General features: G+C 32.5%; 2 protein-coding genes across 2 annotated transcripts; one reads left to right on the forward strand and one right to left on the reverse strand.

Moving 5' to 3' along the window:
* Positions 1-790: 790 nt before the first annotated feature.
* LOC123916703 (DNA-binding protein BIN4) lies at positions 791-5,358 on the reverse strand. The gene is made up of 14 exons (XM_045968217.1): positions 4,971-5,358; positions 4,678-4,761; positions 4,252-4,522; positions 4,041-4,102; positions 3,585-3,867; positions 3,397-3,476; positions 3,200-3,253; positions 2,779-2,896; positions 2,191-2,237; positions 2,041-2,067; positions 1,773-1,848; positions 1,533-1,669; positions 1,303-1,436; positions 791-1,230 (listed from the first exon to the last, which is right to left on the reverse strand). Exons 2-13 carry the CDS (start codon positions 4,723-4,725, stop codon positions 1,329-1,331), a joined length of 1,311 nt encoding a protein of 436 aa, XP_045824173.1. The 5' UTR covers positions 4,726-4,761; positions 4,971-5,358; the 3' UTR covers positions 791-1,230; positions 1,303-1,328.
* Positions 5,359-10,922: 5,564 nt separating this feature from the next.
* LOC123917385 (chloroplastic import inner membrane translocase subunit HP30-2) lies at positions 10,923-15,584 on the forward strand. Its single transcript, XM_045969085.1, has 6 exons — positions 10,923-11,324; positions 11,474-11,589; positions 13,762-13,876; positions 14,859-15,007; positions 15,109-15,171; positions 15,257-15,584. The coding sequence occupies exons 1-6, from the start codon at positions 11,025-11,027 to the stop codon at positions 15,294-15,296; spliced, it is 783 nt and encodes a 260-aa protein (XP_045825041.1). The 5' UTR covers positions 10,923-11,024; the 3' UTR covers positions 15,297-15,584.
* The last annotated feature ends 4,530 nt before the right edge of the window (positions 15,585-20,114 follow it).

Raw genomic sequence — 20,114 nt, forward strand, 5'->3', positions numbered from 1 at the left:
TAATACGATAAAATTCAATGGAGTAGCATAGTATTTACAAAAAAAAATAAAATGGAATGAAAGTTAATGGCATCCATTCCATTACTTTCCCTCATTTTGCTTCCTACTAACTCGGATGAATGAGATGAAATCACTTACTAGTTTAACTTTATAATTATCAAAGATAGGCAAGTTGTTGTGTGCCACCTGGTTCGTGATATTGTCGTGAAGCTATTTTTCGCTACATTGAGCATTTCTCATTATCAAATTGCAATTTTATCTATATTTTCCTATTATGTCCTTCAAGGAGTCTCACATTAAATTAAATAGATAAAAGTGTTCAATATAGTATTTAATTCATGAGCTTCTACCTAACGGATTTCTGACTTTCATATTATTCATCGATTTCAAAAAGAGCTTTGTCCAATGGCACCAACACTTTCACTTGGCAAGCTTATGAATATGCCGTTGTTTTTTGTCCCATCGGGTATTACTACACTATCTACCACAGTTTTGATTAGTTTCCCTCTTTTTCAATTCACTACTTATGCCTCTCCTCCTCCTCCTCCTCCTCCACCACCAATTACTCAATTAGACAGCAACGTCGGAAGCATCGGCAAGTCACATTCACAACAAATTTTCTCACCCTTTCCAATTCCAATCATTATCTCTATCCCCATTCTTATTTTCTTGGCACATGTAAGACACAGCCAGTGATATGTCTGAAAAGAATTTCTTTCGTAAGCAGCGGAGGAAAATAAAGACAGGCATTAATGAGGTGAAAATGAACAGATAATAGTACACTTGAGAGTTGAGAACCCTGTGGAAACAAGGGATTCAGAAAATAATAGTTCGAAAGGAAACAACCGGCCATTTGCAATGTACAGTACAAACTACAAACACTAAAATTCATTATCTCACTCTAAAGTATCTACATGTTCCGCAGAAAATGAATGAGCAACGAAGCCCTTCTGGATAATAGTAGCCAGCTAATGCAGATAAATTCAAAGAAAGGATAAGAAATAAAAAAAACTATTTTTTTGACAAGTAACAAACAAATTGAAATAACATTCAGTAAAAATGAAATCACAATGAATATACTGAAACAGGCCTGATAAGGAGGAACATAATTAGAAGGAATTGATGATAACTCCTTCCGCAGACAATGTGCATTAAAATCTCCTGCTCGGGGTTTGGTAAGAACTCTAATAACAAATGATCCAGTGATATAATATTACGGATTCACCATCCCTGTGATTGGTAAATTGATTCAGCATCTGAAGTTCTAATTCAAGAATTAGTTATTTTAGTGCATGGTTATACCTGAAAATATAGAATGCTTCTTTGACTCATTTCTTAGTCTTTGGCTTTGCCCTCTTGGAGCTTGGAGCTTTTTTCTTTGATATCTTTGACTGTGATTTTCCGCCAGTACTTCTACCTCTTTTCTTTTCAGCACCCTGCATCCAAATTTTCAGCAGCTAAGTATGTACGCACCAGCATTTTCAATTATTAACAAGTACAAATCTATAAACAAAAGCAACTGGGAAACTTACGGATGTTTTGTCTGCCTTCCGTTTGGATTTACCATGTGTCTGTTCCTCAGTGTGCTCGTTTTGATCAGTTGGGTGGGTGGTTTTCTGCATCTTGGCAGCTTCCTCATCAGAATCAAAGGAGAAACCATCCAATGTCCCTTCTCACATGAAAATAATAGATGTCAGGCAAAACATTACGCATAATAAAACAACGCTACCAGAAATAAAAGCCCCAGTAAATTGTTGGTGGATGCAAATAACCTTCAACCATAGTTTCAGCTTCATAAACATTACACGGTGGATTCAGCTGTATGTAGTCATTCATGATGGCCTCTATCTGAAAATAAATTAAATTAAGGTTAAACACCAATAGCAGCCTACATTTTTCAAAATCTTGGTCAAGGCTGATTACACTGTAAAAGTAAATGCGGAAATAAATAGATTAACATATAAAGTAGTAATCAACATGAATTCAGACATATTTACTAGATAAAGTAAGAAAATAAGTAGAATCTAGATAACATCAGACCTTTGCCTCTGACTGCCCAAAGCTAACCTGAAAAAGAAAAGGCTCGTATGAAATCAATATTTAAAAATCATGGAAGTAACTAGCTACAAGGCCAAATAAAAACTATCAAGGCCATTATGCTAAATGCAGATTGCATCAAAGATAACATACAACGCAAAACGTCTGGCAAGGAACTATTGATGTTTTGTATATTGTTCCTGAAAAGAATATTAAAATTTGAACAATCAGATACAGGTTGCCATTATAAGACAAAAGTACTATGTGACTCAGAATATGGAAGACCTATAGTGGACACATTATAACAGCATATAACTTGGAGTATAAACCAAAAATGTCATAAAATAGTTAATCACTAAAAATCAAGGTTTTATGATGAGTTTGAGATTCCCATTTCTTAACACCTGTAGTCTGTAACATACAGTCAGATGTTTACGGTTCTGCATGTATATTGTAGTATAAACCAAAAATATGGAAGACCTATGGTGGACACATCATAACAGCATATAAGTATAAACCAAAAATGTCATAAAATAGTTAATCACTAAAAATCAAGGTTATATGATGAGTTTGAGATTCCCATATCTTAAAACCTGTAACATACAGACAGATGTTTATGGTTCTGCATGTATATTGTATACAAAGTGTCATCGTCAAGATATGTGTTGTGTCTTTCTATTATACATAACAGTAACTCACTATTTGTTTTTTAATCAGAAAATAATATGTAAACTAAGATACCTTTCAAATCTAAGCACATTTCTTGATCCCCGGATGGGGAATCTGAGACAATAACCCTCCCTACAGCTCCCATATCACCACTCAGATCTATGGAGTCACCTTGACACTCAATAAGAGCCTGCAAAACAGAGTAGCACTTTGTCATGGACTCGTTTCCTTTTTCATGAAAAAGGAAAATCATTACAAATTTACAGCAGATGTGATTTTTACGCAGAATTCTACATGACATGTATATCCACTCAAAAAAAAAAATATTAAACCAAACTAGCAACTTCTCTGCTGCAACATTTTATTTGTTTTTGAAAGTGCAACATCTTACTCATCTGATTGTCCCCGTGGTAGTATTTAAACATGACCCGTACAACTATAAAATAAAAAATATAGCATGGGGGAAATTTATAACATATAGTTGCCACCAGACCTTTGTACGATGAACTTTCTCAGATAGCATCAAAGGCAACATTGATGAGGAAACCTGTAACAAATGGAAAGCACGACTAAGAATACCAGATTAGATAGGCTGTCAGGTCTTCAATATTTATTACTTATTCATGTTTCAAAGTCATGGGAATGCTGGGAAACATTTTTAGGCAATGACTATAACAATGTCCTTCTTACATTTTGTTGAATAGGCTTTTCAAAAGTTTCTTCCTCTTCATCTTTTACATCTCCATTACCATCCGTCTCTTTTCCAGATACTAAATGTACAAAATGGTAAGCAAAAGCCTATTTCAAATCCATATGCGTGAAGATAGAGCAACATCTTGCATTTTTTTCTTAAAAGTTAAAAATTAACCACTTCATACCTGTCCCTTTTACACTGCCCTTTGTTTTCTTCCCTTTTACTGGTGTGCTACCTTCTTCTACATCTATTTGTTTTTGTGATGACTTCTCTTTTGTAGCCTTTTTGGATGGAGACTTTCCATTATGGTCATGGAGAAGTCCATCCATATATTCTACTTTACCAGGGGTTTGAGATATTTGGGGCTTAGAAATTTCCACCTGATCGATATGATCTTCAGTTTTTGGGATACGATCGTGATATGACTCAGAATCTGATGAAAGTGTCCACAATGAATGAATGGTCCCCTATGCAAAACATTTGATATTAACAGTAATCACAATATGAGTGGCAGGCCAAAACCGAACATGGATTTTTGACACAGTATAATGCGTATAATAAGGTAAACAGAAATGTGTTTTTTCTCCCTAAATCTACAGATGCCACTTAACAGTTAAAGATGTAACGGCATGGCTCTTACTTTATGCTCTGTTTCCTTTTCATCGTCCGACTCCAGCTTGATCTTCTCTTCCTCTTTCTTTCCTGTATCATAGTACAAAAAGCCGAAATGATAATGCAATAAAAAATCAAACTGTAGAATGATTCTCACATTGTATCTCACGAGTCAATTTGATCATAAAAACTATTTCATCTTGAGTGAACTCCAAATGAAAATCAAATATCAAGTGTACCAGTTTTCGCCTTCCGCGTGTACAATTTCTTTTTTGTGGATGGTATTTCATCTTCCATTTCAAGACTTTTTTCTTCTAACGTCTTTTTAGTCGAAGACTTAACACTACTCCCACCAACAGCAGTACTCTTGTTTTTGCTGACCTTTGGAGTCTTTGGTGACTTAGGAGACGACTCTTCATCATCAATGTTATACTCATCAGAAAAACTAGCACTATCATGTGAAGACTCCGAATCAGAGGACAGTCTCAATGGCGAAATAGGAGTGGGCGGCTAGTAGCAGGAAAATGTACAAGCACCAGTGTTAATTAGCATTGCACAATTAATTAATCCTTAGGAAATGTTGCACAAAACATACAGATTGCAAATTTGCAACTATGAAAGACGCATCAAAATCACATTTAATTATGCGTAAATTACAGTGATACCTTAAATGAACGCAACCAATCGGGGGAACTGTCGCCAGAACTGGTCATTTTTTAGATAAATGAATGACAAAATGGTTTTGATCCCTGAAAGAATGGAAAAAAACAAATGTGTAAATTAGTGTTGTGAGTGAAGCAAATGATCGAACAGGTTGTGGGCACGAGTGAAACTAAAATCAATGTTAAATTGTTAATTAATGAAAGTGTAAAGATCTTGAAGTAACTGAACTAAAATCTGAAAGCTAAATAACATAAAATGAAATTCATTGATTGTGGAGTTTAGTTTTAGTTACTACCTTCACGACGGCGGAAAGAGGCGGGAACTACTGAACTACCGATTGATGGATTGGATTGATATTGGGTTGGGTGGGAGCGGGAACAATCATATGCTGCATCTTACAGCAGCAAACGACACGTCGTTTCATACCCCGGTTTCTCTTTTTTTTTTTTTTCTTCGAGCTTTTCTTTACGAAATTCTTGAGGAATTTCTTTATGATTATTTATTAGGAAACAAATCTATAAATTTGAGAAAAAGAAATGGGAAAACACAATTTTAGGCTTTGTTTGACTGGGTTTTTGTTTTTAGTTTTAAAAAAGTCTTTTATAAATCAATTTTAAAAAAAGTTTTTTAAGAAAGTAAAAGAAGAACAAAAAAGTTGTTTGATAATTCTATTTTCAAAAACTATTTTGGAAAAGAGAAAATGAAAAAATTTATTTGGTAATTTTTTTTTGGCTTAAATGCAGTTTTGCCCCCCTATTTTGATTAAATCGGAATTTTACCCCCCCTGTTTTAAAACGCGGACTTTTACCCCCCCTATTTTATAATTTTTGGATTTTGCCCCCCCTAAATTTCTGCTTTCAAGTCACAACTTCAAAATTTCGCACACAACTCAATTTGAATCAATAATTCACCAAACAGATATCGAAATGACCGTAATCGAGTTATCTTTCCACAGAATCAAACCCCACTAAATTTGGAGTTACAAAGAGAGATTAATTACTGTTTTAGTGAAGGTATGTCCCCCAAAATTCTGCACACAATCTGCTTTCGAGTCACAACTTCAAAGCTTCGCACACAACTCAATTTGAATCAATAATTCACCAAACGGATATCAAAATGACCGTAATCGAGTTATCTTTCCACATAATCAAACCCCACTAAATTTGGAGTTACAAAGAGAGATTAATTACCGTTTTAGTGAAGGTATGTCCCCCAAATATTATGCACAAAATCTGCTTTCGAGTCACAACTTTAAAACTTCGCACATAATTCCATTTGGATCCGTAATTCACCAAACTGGTACCTAAGTGACCGAAATCGAGTTAGTTTTCCACAGAATCAAACTCCACAAAAATTTGGAGTTACAGAGAGAGATTAATTATCATTTTAGTGAAGGTCTGTCCAAATCAATTAATGTATGGAACTACTACTGGTATTTTTGTCATGTCTCTCACCCTGTAGCTCATTTTTCAATAGTATTTACATTTCCGGAAAGCTAACAAAATTACCCTTGTTTTCATTTAAATTTCGTCAAATTTGGAGTTACGATGTGTTTGGTAGACGATGTTGAATTTAAAGGTCATAAGTAGATTTCTGCAAAATTAATAATTGGACAGACATTCACTAAAACTGTAATTAATCTCTCTTTGTAACTCCAAATTTAGTGGGGTTTAATCCTGTGGAAATATAACTCGATTATGGTCATTTCGGTATCCATTTGGTGAATTATTGATCCAAATTGAGTTGTGTGCGAAGCTTTGAAGTTGTGACTCGAAAACAGATTTTGTGCAGAATTTTGGGGACATACCTTCACTAAAACGGTAATTAATCTCTCATTGTAACTCCAAATTTAGTGGGGTTTGATTCTGTGGAAAGATAACTCGATTACGGTCATTTCGATATCCTTTTGGTGAATTATTTATCCAAATTGGGTTGTGTGTGAAGCTTTGAAGTTGTTACTTGAAAGCAGAATTTTAGGGGGGCAAAATCCAAAAAATTATAAAACAGGGGGGGTAAAAGTTCGCGTTTTAAAACAGGGGGGGTAAAATTCCGATTTAATCAAAACAGAGGGGGCAAAACTGCATTTAAGCCTTTTTTTTTTTAAAGTATGTTTCGGAAACTTAAGGGGGGTGTATTCAATTAGGATTTTGATGGATTTTAAAAGACTTTTTTATGATGATAAAATCTTGTGGTATTCAATTAGGATTTTAAAAGACTTTAAAAAAGTCTAGTGGTATTCAATTAGGATTTTAAAAGACTTTAAAAAAGTCTAGTGGTATTCAATCAAGACTCTTTACAACTTACAAAAAGTCTTGTGGTATTCAAAAGTATTCTAATTTTGATGGATTGTTTAAAAAATAGGATTTTAATGGATTTTGATGGACTTTTTAGTGAATTTTGAGCTACAAAAAGTCTTTCCTCATATCATTGAGATTTTGATGGATTTTCATTTTTTTTTATTTCTTTCACCTTTTCTCATGTTTCTATGTTTTCTGATTATCTCATGTTTTTTATAATCGCTTATATTTTCTTCCTACCTCTCTATCACGTTTCCTCTTCATGATTGTCCTGCTACCATAAATAGTGTCACGATTCATTATAGGATATAGACATTGAAAATATATACAACAACAACATGTTTCAACAACAACAACAAACCTTGTTCATTTTTTTTTGACCTTTTCTATCAATTTGGTTCAAGCTAGCTAGTTTACAATGAGCTATACTTATGGGCGGTAATATATGCATTGGACAAGACTTGAAGCTGTGTAGTGATAAATTGTTTTTTTTGTTTATTCATTGATTTTTTTTTTGTAGAATTTTATTCATTGATTTTTTTATTATATTAATGATTGTTGATTTTTTTAAGGAATGATTAATTTTCACTGATTGATTCATTATTATTTTAGAAAGAATTTATATCGAATTTATTGACTCATTTAAATCTTCAAAATCTCAAAAGTCTGTGTCATAAAGTCTCACAAATTCTTGTGATAAGAATCTTGATTGAAAAAGTCATTCAAAAAAGTCTTCTAAAATCTCATAAAATCAATACAATCTCACAAAGTCTTTTAAAATCTTCAAGATTTTTTTTGCTAAAATTGTCTTGTGAAATCTTAATCCAATACACCCACCTAAAAATCAAACTTGTTTATTCCCGTAAAAAAAAGATTGTTTATATATATTTCAAATTTTCATAATCATTCTCTTCTAATTAGTCTCTAGATGTGTGTAATTAACTAACTATCATATTGCTTCTTGAATATACATCTCTGGTGTCACTTTTTAGTTTTTACTATTAATTTTATGGACTAAATTGACTAACGAGAAGTCCATCTGAGACCAAATTTACTACCTTTATATTGACTTAAATATAGTTTTGACCCCTCAAGTTTCACAATTGTGCGATTTTAAACCTCAAGTTTCAATTGTGCGATTTTAACCCCTTATATTTCACAATTGTTCAATCTTGGCCCCATAACTTTCGGTTGTGCGATTTTTCCCCTCAAAGTTTACCCTATTTTGCATTTGCTAACTACTCGGTGATTTTTTTTTTAAGACTAATATTTGCTTATGTGACATTTGGAAATTAAGAAAATAATTTAAAATAATATATCCAATGGCTACTAATTAAAATACACTTACAGGACATTGCTAAGTAAATTTGATCGAGTTAAAATAATGTTAAAGAATTTTGTTGGCTCATTTTTATACAAAAATATAAAATAATTTATCAAACATGATGTTGTACATTTATTTTTAAATTAATATTGTGATATAATTGCTATAAAATGGAGTGAACAAGAAAAAGATATCATTGATATTGATTAAAATAACAACGAAGTTACGTCAAAAAAAAAAAAAAAACAAGGAAGTGAATTGAGAGCTTTGAGAGTTAGGGTTTTGGATTAAACTAGAAGCACGACGCGCTTGTGTACGTAGTTTCACCTATCTAGGAATCATTCAAATTTTACACAAATTCTCACACGTAACTATTAAATTGTGACAACAAACAACACTTGTATATCCAGCAACAATGTGATCAATATAGTGAAAATAACAACATGAAAGTGGATCATCTCCGACGCATTCATTTTGTTGTTTATCCTGCCCCAAATCCAATAGTTGGGAACCTATAAGAAAATTAAATTAATAAAGTAATATACATGAGAGAGAAACAAAATATAAATCTAACGGTTCAAATTAGTGATGAACAGAAGGCGGGAGAGAGCTCACATGAGAGGATCCAAATCCATAACAACATAGAGCGCAAATGAGTCCAACCATTCTTTAAGTAAGGAGTTCACCTCAATGTCTGATCATTCATTATTTCCTTCACATATTATTTGCATGTACCATGTCTTACTTTGACCCGAATGATCTACCTTGTGTGTTCGTATAGGTCGAAGTAGAAGTAATATTTTATTCTTTATAATATTTTTCTTTTATTGAATTTATTTTAAGTTGAGTAATCAGTCAATTTAGTCCCTAAACTATCACTCTCTCACCAACTTAGTCCCTAAACTATTAAAAACAACTAAAAGGTCCCTAATCTATTTTTCATCCTTCAATTTAGTCCCTAAACTATCACTCTCTCACCAACTTAGTCCCTAAACTATTAAAAACAACTAAAAGGTCCCTAAACTATATTCACATCCTTCAATTTAATCCCTCATAAACATCATTTTATGATTCCTAACAAACCTGTTATAATATCTCCAAGGCACTTCTTAACACACTGGCATGGATGAAAAAAGCTAGCTCCTACTAGTATTACCAATGACACAATCAGCCTGCAAAGATAATTCACTATACAAACGCTTGAAATTTAATAAGACTTTGTTAGCATACTACATATAATGGCACTTTTGTACCCTTTATGTCATCATTATACACACTAACACACCCCAAAACATTCCTTACAATAACAGAAGAAAAGGAATAGAAGGATAAAAAAACTCCCAGACCCGCAAAAAACAAGAGATCACAGCATAAATGATCTCTATTCCGTGTTAAAAAAAAACAAAAAATACCGACAATTGCCACTTTTTTCATACTAAAGATCTCTTTTCGTTCTAAATGATTATTCTGAAAGAATGAATTGAGTTCGGCGACTAGAGGTTATATTTGTGTTGCGAGCAAAACGGTTGTTGCCGGAGAGTGGAGTGGTTGGCGGCGAGCAGGGTGGTTGTTTTCGTTGAAGCACGTGGAAGAAGAAAGGGTGATAATATTTTAGGATTTTACAGACAAGTTAACCGAGGACTAAATTGACGGATGAAAAATAGATTAGGGACCTTTTAGTTGTTTTTAATAGTTTAGGGACTAAGTTGGTGAGAGAGTGATAGTTTAGGGACTAAATTGACGGATGAAAAATAGATTAGGGACCTTTTAGTTGTTTTTAATAGTTTAGGGACTAAGTTGGTGAGAGATTGATAGTTTAGGGACTAAATTGACGGATGAAAAATAGATTAGGGACCTTTTAGTTATTTTTAATAGTTTAGGGACTAAGTTGGTGAGAGAGTGATAATTTAGGGACTAAGTTGGTGAGAGAGTGATAGTTTACTTGCGGTATTTATTTGTGACAAATGTTTTTTTTTTTTTTGACAATAACATTTGTGACAAATGCTAACACGTGTTCTAAGAGTACATGATAAAATATTAAATATAAAATTATTATCATTAAAAGTGGTGCATTTAACATTTTAAATGTCAGAATATTATATTTTTCAATATAAAAATTCTATTTTTAGAATCTTAATAACTGTCCTTAGAATACATATGAGCAAGACTCGATGATGTTAATATAATAATATGTTGGAAAAAACTAACATAGCCCTCACAACACGGGTGGTAATGATTTTAAAAGAAAAACTTATCGTAATTCATACATCTAATTTACTAGTACGAATACTTTTAAACTTTTCACAAATTACTTGTGCATAAACTTTAAGAGAATAATTCTACTTTTAATCATGTACTGTATCATTAGCACACATATTAGCAAGATACTATACTAATAGTAAAATATTACTAGTTCACATTAATTAACCAATTAACTACAAATTGCGTCTAAAAAAAACGATGAACTACGCATCGCTACGGCTTTTTCAGATAAAAAGGCCGGTTGTTCAATTATTTAATTTAATTAAATTAAAATGATTATACTGTATATGTATGTACCCAAAAAAAAAAATGATTGCGTCAAAAAAAAATAAAATGATTATACTGTACTTATAAAAGGTGAAGTAGTAGTAGTACGAAACAAAACGAAACGTTATCAAAACAAAATATCCATTCCATTGCATTCTACAAAAACTTCATTGCGGCGTTGAAATTGAAAAAAAAAAAAATGCAACAAGGAAACCAAAACGCAATGACAGTGAAGAAGGGTTTACCGAAACAACTTCAGAACCCAATCGAACAAATTCAAGCACGCTACAATCACTTCAACGATGCCTTCAAGGTTTGGCTCGCTAAACAGACCATCGCCGTCGAAACCGCCGTCGTTACCACCGCCAGCGCCGCTCAAGGTGCTGCAATTGGAGCTTTCATGAGTACTCTTTCCCCTGATAAACCTTCCGCTTTTCCTATTCCACCGCCCAACGCTAATCTTAACCCTCAAGCCATGGCCTCTCTCAAACAAGCACAGGTTTAGTTATTTTTTTCATTTCTATATTTTACAGTAATTCAATACCCTAATTATGTAATTCGTGTTGAATTTGAAATTTAGGGTTTATCGCTTTTAATATTATAACATGTGAAAATATGACAATTTTTATTGATTTGATTTGATTATAGGCACTTTCTGGAGGTCCTTTGATTCAGGCTCGTAATTTTGCTGTTATGACTGGAGTTAATGCTGGTATTTCTTGTGTCTTGAGAAGGTTAAGAGGAAAGGAAGATGTTCAATCTAGGTAAAATTTCATGACCTAGAATTTTTGTTTTTTTTTTGTTTATATATATTTGTTGCCTAATTTAACTACTGTTGTGTAACAAAAAAAAAATTATATATTTGTTTTGTCTGTTAAGAGTCCCACATATGATGTGAGATGGCCTGAAATGAGTTTATAAGTAGAAGCAATCCTCGGTTCTCAACTTAAAAGTGGGTTTTGCAGGGTTTGGTTAGACCGAACTCTCAATTCTAAGATGGTATCAGTGCCTCCTCCAAATCCGTTGGGCGTGAGGTGTGTGTTAAGTGTCCGAGATGACTTGAACATGAGTTTATAAGTAGAGGCAATTCGCTCCTTACAAGCCAATTTTGTTGGGTTGAGGAGTTGGACCCAATTCCCAATTCTAAGACTGTCCAATCACTAACCCTAAACTTTTTTTATGATATATAGATATGTAATGAAAAAATAGTAGCTATGTAATCCCACTAGTTTCATTTGGCTCCTGTGTTTCATTTCATGTAATTTGTGAATCTAGTTTAGTGGAATCATATGAAATTATTTTCTTTACAAAATAGTATTTGGAATTATTTTTTTTGAAAAGTGAAATAAAATTAAAGAAAAGGCAATTGGGGTATATGATGTATGCAGTTTCTCTGATTTTTTCCTTTTATTTCTATTACATTCAGCAAGATAAATAAGATTTATTGTAAACAAAATTAAAACAGAAACAGATATTGAAAGGTTTTATATAGTAAAGTTATTTTCAGGATGAGGTTTGAATAGCCTTTTAGTAAAGTTATTTCTTTTATTTTGTGTAAGCCAAATAAATATTGCATAAATTGATGGAGGCAAATCTTGAAATAGCCTTTTAGACAGTTTAGGAAAAAAGGATGTAATAAGCGTTAAGATATTGAAAAAAATTTCAACAAGAATTAACCTTCTTCTCTCAATACAATTTGAATTTTTTTGTTTTGAAGTTTAACTCTCCCTCTATCTGTCTCCAAACCACTATATGTAGCTGAAACTTTTTATACTTTGATATGTCCTACTTCTGAATCAAAATTTTCATTGAATGTTTTTTTCAAACATGTTTGTTTACTTTCCATTTTCTCCAACATAGGTAAAATCATCAAAGATAAATCAATATAATATACAAGGATTATAAATTATTAAAAAAACTAAAACTAAAACACTGCTCAACTAAGGTTGTTTACTTGCAAGTTGCAACAAATCAAAGCTCGGTTTTCTGAAGAAAAGGAAATTAGGTAGGTAAGGAGGAAGAAAGAGGATATGAATTCTGAAAAAAGATTGTAATAATATGTTACATACTTTTACTAAAATACTCAAGGCCAAGTAGTACTGGTACATGCCTAAATCAATTACTAGAATAAGACTAGTAACCCTAAACATAAGGAAACATAACGAAATCTGAAAACCCATCCTCCTAACTTTTCAGGAAGGATCTTCATTACTCAATAGTCACTTTCTGAGATACCATCTGATATTCTAGAATATATTATGTTGACATTCTAATAGTTACTTCAGAGCTGTTAACCTGCTACCTTTCTCAAATGATGGAAAATTTACTTGTATCAGAAAGATTAAAATTATATAGAGTGTACAGATTTCCTTAAGATAGCCAAATAAATTATGATAATGTGGGAACAGTGTGCAATAATTATGTCCTTTGTGTTATTTGTTTGGACTTAATTCATAACTATGTAAAGTGTCTGGTGATTCATGCAGCCAGCCCCAACTAGTGCTAGAATGATTTTGTTATTCTTTTTGCCATCCCTAACTAGTGCTGAAAGGTTTTAGTTATTCTTCTTGTTGTCATCACCGTTTTGTGTTATTGGTCTGGTTACCAGTACGATACAAATATTAATACACTTGTGGTGTAGAAGTGGTTGTAACCTCAGTATTAAATTTTAAACTTTAGGTTGATTTATGATGCCAGTATTGTGAGAAACTTACCATTAACGACTAGTGTAGATGAAAATATGAAATGGCTCTTCTGGTGCTTTGGGATTAATGATTACGCGTGACTGGTTATATTTTTCACCCAATCACAGCTCAATTCCATTTCCTTTTTCTTAATGCTCTGTTCGGTATTTTGATTTGCATTTGCCATGTCCTTATTTATTGCCACCAATTTGCAGTTGTGATTTTAAGAGTCGCTAAAATTATTTATTGCAGCATGGCGGCAGCTTTTGGTTCCGGGGTCATGTTTTCATTGGTAAGTGGAATGGGTGGAGCAAATGCAGTCACATCTGGAGTATTCTTTGCAGTTGTTCAAGGTGGGCTTTTCCAGGTGAGTATGAAAGAAATGTATATTTTTTATAGCTTTGTAAACTGAAATAATTTTGTATTTTTGTACCCCCATTTGGTTAGCGGTAATATAAATGCTGCATTATTAGTTGAAATCGTTCGGCCGCCCGTTGGAGTACTTTAGCCTACCCTCTGTCAAATCTAGGTCAAGTAATACTTATACTTACTAAATAAATAGACTACAACTTTTTAATTAGTTTTAAAAGTCATATTTTATGCAATCTGAAAAGTCCTTCAGGTATCAAGTTGGTCTATTGAAGTAAATTAGTAATACTTTTTTTTACTATTAATGTTATTTTTTATGTTTTGAAAATTTGTAATATATATCAGATCATATACTTACTGACCCATTTAAAGATGTAATCATGTTAGCCTATTTACGTATATAGAATTAGAGCATTGTCCAATGTGCACAAGAAAAACAGTATTGCACCATGCACAGATCTGTTTTTTGCCATTGGATAAAAAAATCTCCTCATATCTTATTTGATCCAATGGTGGGATTTATTGATTCAATGGTGGAAACTAACTTATGCATAATACAAGACTTTATCTCACTTGTACAACATAGAATTGGCCTAGAATTATACTTGTGAGTTTGTTTGCAACGGCCTGCCCTATGACTTACTTACTTGTAAGCCTTATTGCATGATGGGGTTTTTAATAGGCTTTCATTTCAAGTCATGCCAAACTTTTTAAAAGATAGTCCAAGTCTTAAAAAAATTGCCTATGTAGGTTGCACTTTTCATGCTGGCAACATCAGTGAATTTCTTTTGTAAAAAAAAAAATCTGTGAATTTCTGTTGATTGTGAACAATTTTTTGGTTTAATCTTTGTCCCATGCTCTAGTTCTCTTTAATCTTTGCCTAGGTTTCTTGTTTTATATTATTTAATGCAGGTTCTTGTTTTGGTGTCCTTTTAACTCATACTACATAGCATATTTAAAACTATACATTAATCATGCAGGTAGGACAAAAATTCTCTCAACCAGCTGCTGAAGATATTAACTATGCTAAAACAAGAAGCATGTTGAATAACCTTGGTCTTCAGAATTACGAAAAGAATTTTAAGAAAGGCTTATTATCAGACAACACTTTGCCTCTACTCAATGACAGGTAGAGGTGGCTTAATTTATTGTGTCAATCTTTTTCTTTTTCACTTCTTTTGCTTACCGTTTATTGAGTGGAAGTACTTTTTTTCCGATGATGTGTTTCAGCGCTCTCAGAGATGTGAAAATTCCTCCTGGTCCCAGGCTTTTGATTCTTGATCAAATCCAGAGGTAGGAATTATGTTCTTTTGTATTCATGTTGAAATAGTTCCATGTTTTTTCATACTTTTATATGCTAAAGTTAAAGTGTCTGCAGGGAGCATGATTTGAGAGAGAAGCACGGAAGCCGCCGTTAGCTCACATGCATAGTCGCTCCTACCTCCAAACTATAAGTGGTGAACTGCATAGTATAGGGAGTTTGCATCGCAAATGAATTTTGTCATTTTTTGTTTATTATGCTTTATGTTCAATTGTTGTTGCAATTTGCTTGATAAAATTTGGTTAATTAGTAGTAAGATAGTTTGGTTTCCTTGAATCGCAAACAGGTTCAAATTAAATTGGAGCATGAAACTTTAAATAAGAAAAGTCATTGCTTTTCGGAAGAATTATTAATGATTATGCGTGAGTTCTGTCAATGACATAAATGATGACTATGTCTTGCTTTTAACAATAGCATTAGCAACCGTTGGTGGAAGTGAGTTTTGCAATTCAGAATGTTATATAATGCTACTCCTAAACAAACTTCAGTATGGGTGGTTCTCAACCAAAATCACCCGTTTATCAGTAACCATTACAGAAGTTCATTATTTTACGCAAACAATGGTGGCGAAACTAGCAAAGTTATGTATCGGAAAGAAACGGCTTTTGAAGGGAGTATTGGGAATGAACAACTATTAGGACGGAGAAAAAAACATTTGATTTGGTTTAGTGATTACATAAATTTCAAGATTGGTTATTAGTTCTTGCTCACTTTTCTGTGATGAATTTGGAGAGCTTATTTGTGGAATTGACATACAATTTTTTATGTTTATCGGCAGTTTTCAGTCCATCAACTCCACATAATGTACATAAACATGAGCTATTTATTCATTTCAAAGTGTAAAGTATTACCAATCATTGGTTAATAAATTAAGGATAAAATTATCCGATGGAGTACATCACAACAGATGCAGAATATTTGTAATAATTTTTTTTTATTTCTTACTTTGGACAAATCATGTTCATTTGTTCATGAACTCACATCTGTCGACATACTTTTTCTAATCGATGGAGACGGATATGTAAAAGAGATCCAGAGAAGAAAATACCAGGTTTAAGGTTATGAAATACAGTAGGAAGTAAGGATCAAAGTGTCCTTTTAAAATATGGGCTGTGCCAACAATTATCCTTTAGAAGACAAAAAAAAAAGAAGAAAGAAATAAGTGATAAATTTGATGTAAAAAAAATAAAAATCAATTTCTAAAGTTTCTGAGAGTTGAATGTACCATTTTCAAATAAAACTTCCTTTTTGCTTAGTGTTAGCATTTTTTTTTTACAAGAAAGAAAGATATTTATTCATTTTTACAGGATTGATATTTTCTTTAGACTAAATTAAATATTTGGTCTTGAATATATTAAAGTTTTGTTTGACTCAAAAACTCACAAGCTCGCACTAAATAGAATTGGAGTTGATACGCTGATATATTACTCTAATGCCGTTCATTGTATTAATCTCATTAAAGGTCTCAACATCCAATTTGTGTCATGCTATCTTGATCCATTCTATGTATATGTTTGTTTTCAATTATGATACCCACGCAAGTTTGCTATCCATCTACCGTGAAAAGTAGAAAATATTCAATGTTTGGCTTTGTCATCTAGAATCAATTCTAGTGACTCAAAATAAATTTTTGTTGAAGCAACTATTTCTAATTTTTGAGGTGAAGTGAATCGATTTTGAAATTTACTAGTGCGTGACATATTTATTTTTCTTCATCTTCCTCTATTACCCTTCAAGGGCAACCTCACATTGATGTTATGTTCTGCGGCTCCTTGCTAGGTTGAAGAAGAAGGAAAATAGTAGTTGACCTCTATTATATACTTTGACCTGATGCCTCATTTCGTTTTTGTTACATATTTAATCGTATTTTAGTAAAATAATTTACATTCATTTTACTTTTAATCAAAATCAATTTTTTCGCCGCAAAACAAACATACACTAATACACCATTACTTTTGGTGTAAGTGTCACATCAATTTGGCTTTTCTACATCAATTGGAAAAGGATACTTCTTATCATAGCATATGCAACTGCAAGTGGCGAACATCCCGTGGATGAGTGGGAGAGGACAAGCTAAGCTATATGTGATATACACTAACTTGTTTGCCTCTTCTTGTTGGGTACGTAGTTCACAATGTTACTAATCCATCTAAACTCACTTATTTTACTCATTCATAAATTCTGCCATCAAATATTTTAAGAGTTTAACGATTATAATGAAAAAAGAAAAAGAAATTACACAACACTAAGTTCTAATTGATGTGAGATATGTTTGAATGATCGATGATGTAAAATTTTTCATATGATTATGTTATCACATACAACTGCTTACGTGTAGATAAGCATAAGACAAATTATTCTTTCGTTTTTTTTTTTTATGTGTTTAATGAATCTGAATTCACTATTATACTCATGTAAAGAAACTAGAGATAAATGATAGAACATGGACGGCAAACAAAAATAATGATATGATTAACTATAATTTGCATTGATATTTGGAGTTTCATATAATATAATTTTTTCAATACAATATTAACAATGCTTTTTTTTTCTTTTTTTTTTATCATAATATTGGTACGAAGTGTCAACCACTATTAACGATAATTAATATCCGTCAAAGAACCTATTCTTTATCTCTCTTTCTATTACCGGACGTGGCTAACATATCACATATAAGGAATTCTTTGATAGGCACAACCACAAATAATATTATTTAGGCACACACATATCAAAGAATTTTTTTAAAATATAAATGATTTAGTCACATCAACTATTATTAATCAATTTTTTTATATTTAACTTTTTCAAAAATATGTATGTGTATCTAAGGATATTTGGTTTAGGCTTCTGGCTATGTAAGTATTGCTCGTCACATATATCATACTATTCTTATATTTTCTTTATCTTAACGTATTTAATAGATGAATGAGTGTCCATATAACATTTTGCTTTAAAAAAGTGTTAGGTTCTGACCATCTTTAAACACACTCCACTAAATCGAAGCCATGTCATCTCATTTTTATAAATTATTTACCGGAAATGGTCGTACAAGTTGAGACACAACACCTAATATACAACCCCAAGATTAAAGGATCTCACTTAATAGAGAGAATGATGAAGGACGTTGATCTACTGCTGTAAGTGTAACTGCATCACATAGTTACATGCAGTAAAGATTTTTGGTCACAAATTTTTAATCGAACGGTTATGGTATAAGTAATCAGATTTTAATTTATTTAATCACAATCGTCCATTTTAATTGAATGGTCTGAAAAAGTTACGATTACTACTACCTAACACATTAACTATGTTAAATTCAAACTAGATGAATACTCACCAAAAAAAATGACAATAGATGGTACAACGGCTTTTTAGTAGCTTGTTTTATTAAGTGTGACCCTAATAAATTTTTTAGGATCATGTTAATATGTGTCTTTGGAATACACGTTAAGTTAGCTAAAAATAGAAATAAAATATTTAATGATACAAAATATTTAATGTTTAAAAAGTTGAATTCACAAATTAACATTTAATATTTACTATATTTATCTTCTTAATATTTGTCACTCTCTTTTTTATTTATTTATTTCTTTTTAGCTTTTGCAAATACTCCCATAGGGGTGGCAAAACGGGTCGGGCCCGTCGGATCGGCTCGTTTGACCCACCATTTTTGGCGAGCCGGGTTGAGGTTTTTGGCTCGCTACCTTAAGGTGGCCCGCCCCCGCCTAACCCGCCTAAAAAATGGGGTGGGGTGGGGCGGGGCGGGTTAGCCCGCGGGCTTTTTAATTTTTTATATTTTTTACTTTTACTGAAAATTGGGCTTGGAATGAGGAGCCCAAATCTCAATCCAGTAATATTTTTCTCTCATATAAAACTTCACGTTTTTTTTTCTGCCAAAATTATGGTTGTTTTTTTTCATTCATTCATTTCATCCGCCGTCGTGCTCCCTTTATGCTAGTATTTATCCTTTTATCTTATATTGTAATGAATTACTTATGAACTTAGTTGATGTTTCTGTTAGTTTAATTAAGGGTAATTGTAAGTGTTAGTTTAATTAAGGGTAATTGTAAGGAATTACTTATTAACTTAATTAATGTTTCTGTTAGTTTAATTATCTCTATTCTCTGCTGCAATCTTCTCTCAACCCTTAATTATCCCTATTTTCTGTTAGTTTAAAAATAGAAGGTAAGAATTTTAAGGAATTGTGAAGTTATAATTCAACCTGCTTAACTTCACAATCTTCTCTCAATGCAATCCGCTAGTATTTTTTTTAACATCAACTAGAGGGTAATAATTGTGAAGTTATAATTCAAACTATTAAAAAAAAAAATATATTTGGCGGGCCGGCCCGCCAAGTTGCCAATAAACAGACGGGCTTGAGTTGTTGAATCCGAACACCTAAGTTGCCCCGCCCCATCCCGCCCCGCTTTTTGGCGGGCCTAAACGGGGCGGGCATGCCCACTTTGCCACCCCTCCCATATGATATAATCACGCTTGGCTTGGCTTCTACCGTCGTCATGTCAACGATTTTGGACATAAATTATATCTACTTGCGCATTGCTCAATTATTAAAATGTAGACATTAAAGTAACTTTGCACCTTATTTTGTGTATAAATATGTGTGGTTCTGAGCTGAATGGTGGTGGTCCTACAAACTTTGCCGCCTCACACACAGCATCCACACCAGAATATTCTCAAACATGTCAAGTCATATTGGTTAATTAATTTGTATAAACTCCGAGATCACGGCTGAATTATTATATTATATCTGTGAAAACTCTCACACGTTAGACTTTAATTTTATTTTGGTGTTACGCTAGAGTTTAATTTAATGGGTCATACATTATAAAAAAGAAATAAAAAAATTAATGGGTCATACTAATTAATCCCAAAATATTAGTTAAGGAATAAAAAA

The sequence above is a fragment of the Trifolium pratense genome, linkage group LG3 (assembly GCF_020283565.1).
Source record: "Trifolium pratense cultivar HEN17-A07 linkage group LG3, ARS_RC_1.1, whole genome shotgun sequence".
Classification (NCBI taxonomy): Eukaryota; Viridiplantae; Streptophyta; class Magnoliopsida; order Fabales; family Fabaceae; genus Trifolium; species Trifolium pratense.

Coding starts and splice junctions, on each gene's coding strand:
- LOC123916703 (XM_045968217.1), bottom strand. CDS start 4,725: ATGACCAGTTCTGGCGACAGTTCCCCCGATTGGTTGCGTTCATTTAAG. Junction 4,103..4,251: donor CACGCGGAAGGCGAAAACTG/GTACACTTGATA, acceptor ACTATGATACAG/GAAAGAAAGAGGAAGAGAAG. Junction 1,849..2,040: donor TTGGGCAGTCAGAGGCAAAG/GTCTGATGTTAT, acceptor ATTTATTTTCAG/ATAGAGGCCATCATGAATGA.
- LOC123917385 (XM_045969085.1), top strand. CDS start 11,025: ATGCAACAAGGAAACCAAAACGCAATGACAGTGAAGAAGGGTTTACCG. Junction 15,008..15,108: donor TTGCCTCTACTCAATGACAG/GTAGAGGTGGCT, acceptor GATGTGTTTCAG/CGCTCTCAGAGATGTGAAAA. Junction 15,172..15,256: donor ATTCTTGATCAAATCCAGAG/GTAGGAATTATG, acceptor AAGTGTCTGCAG/GGAGCATGATTTGAGAGAGA.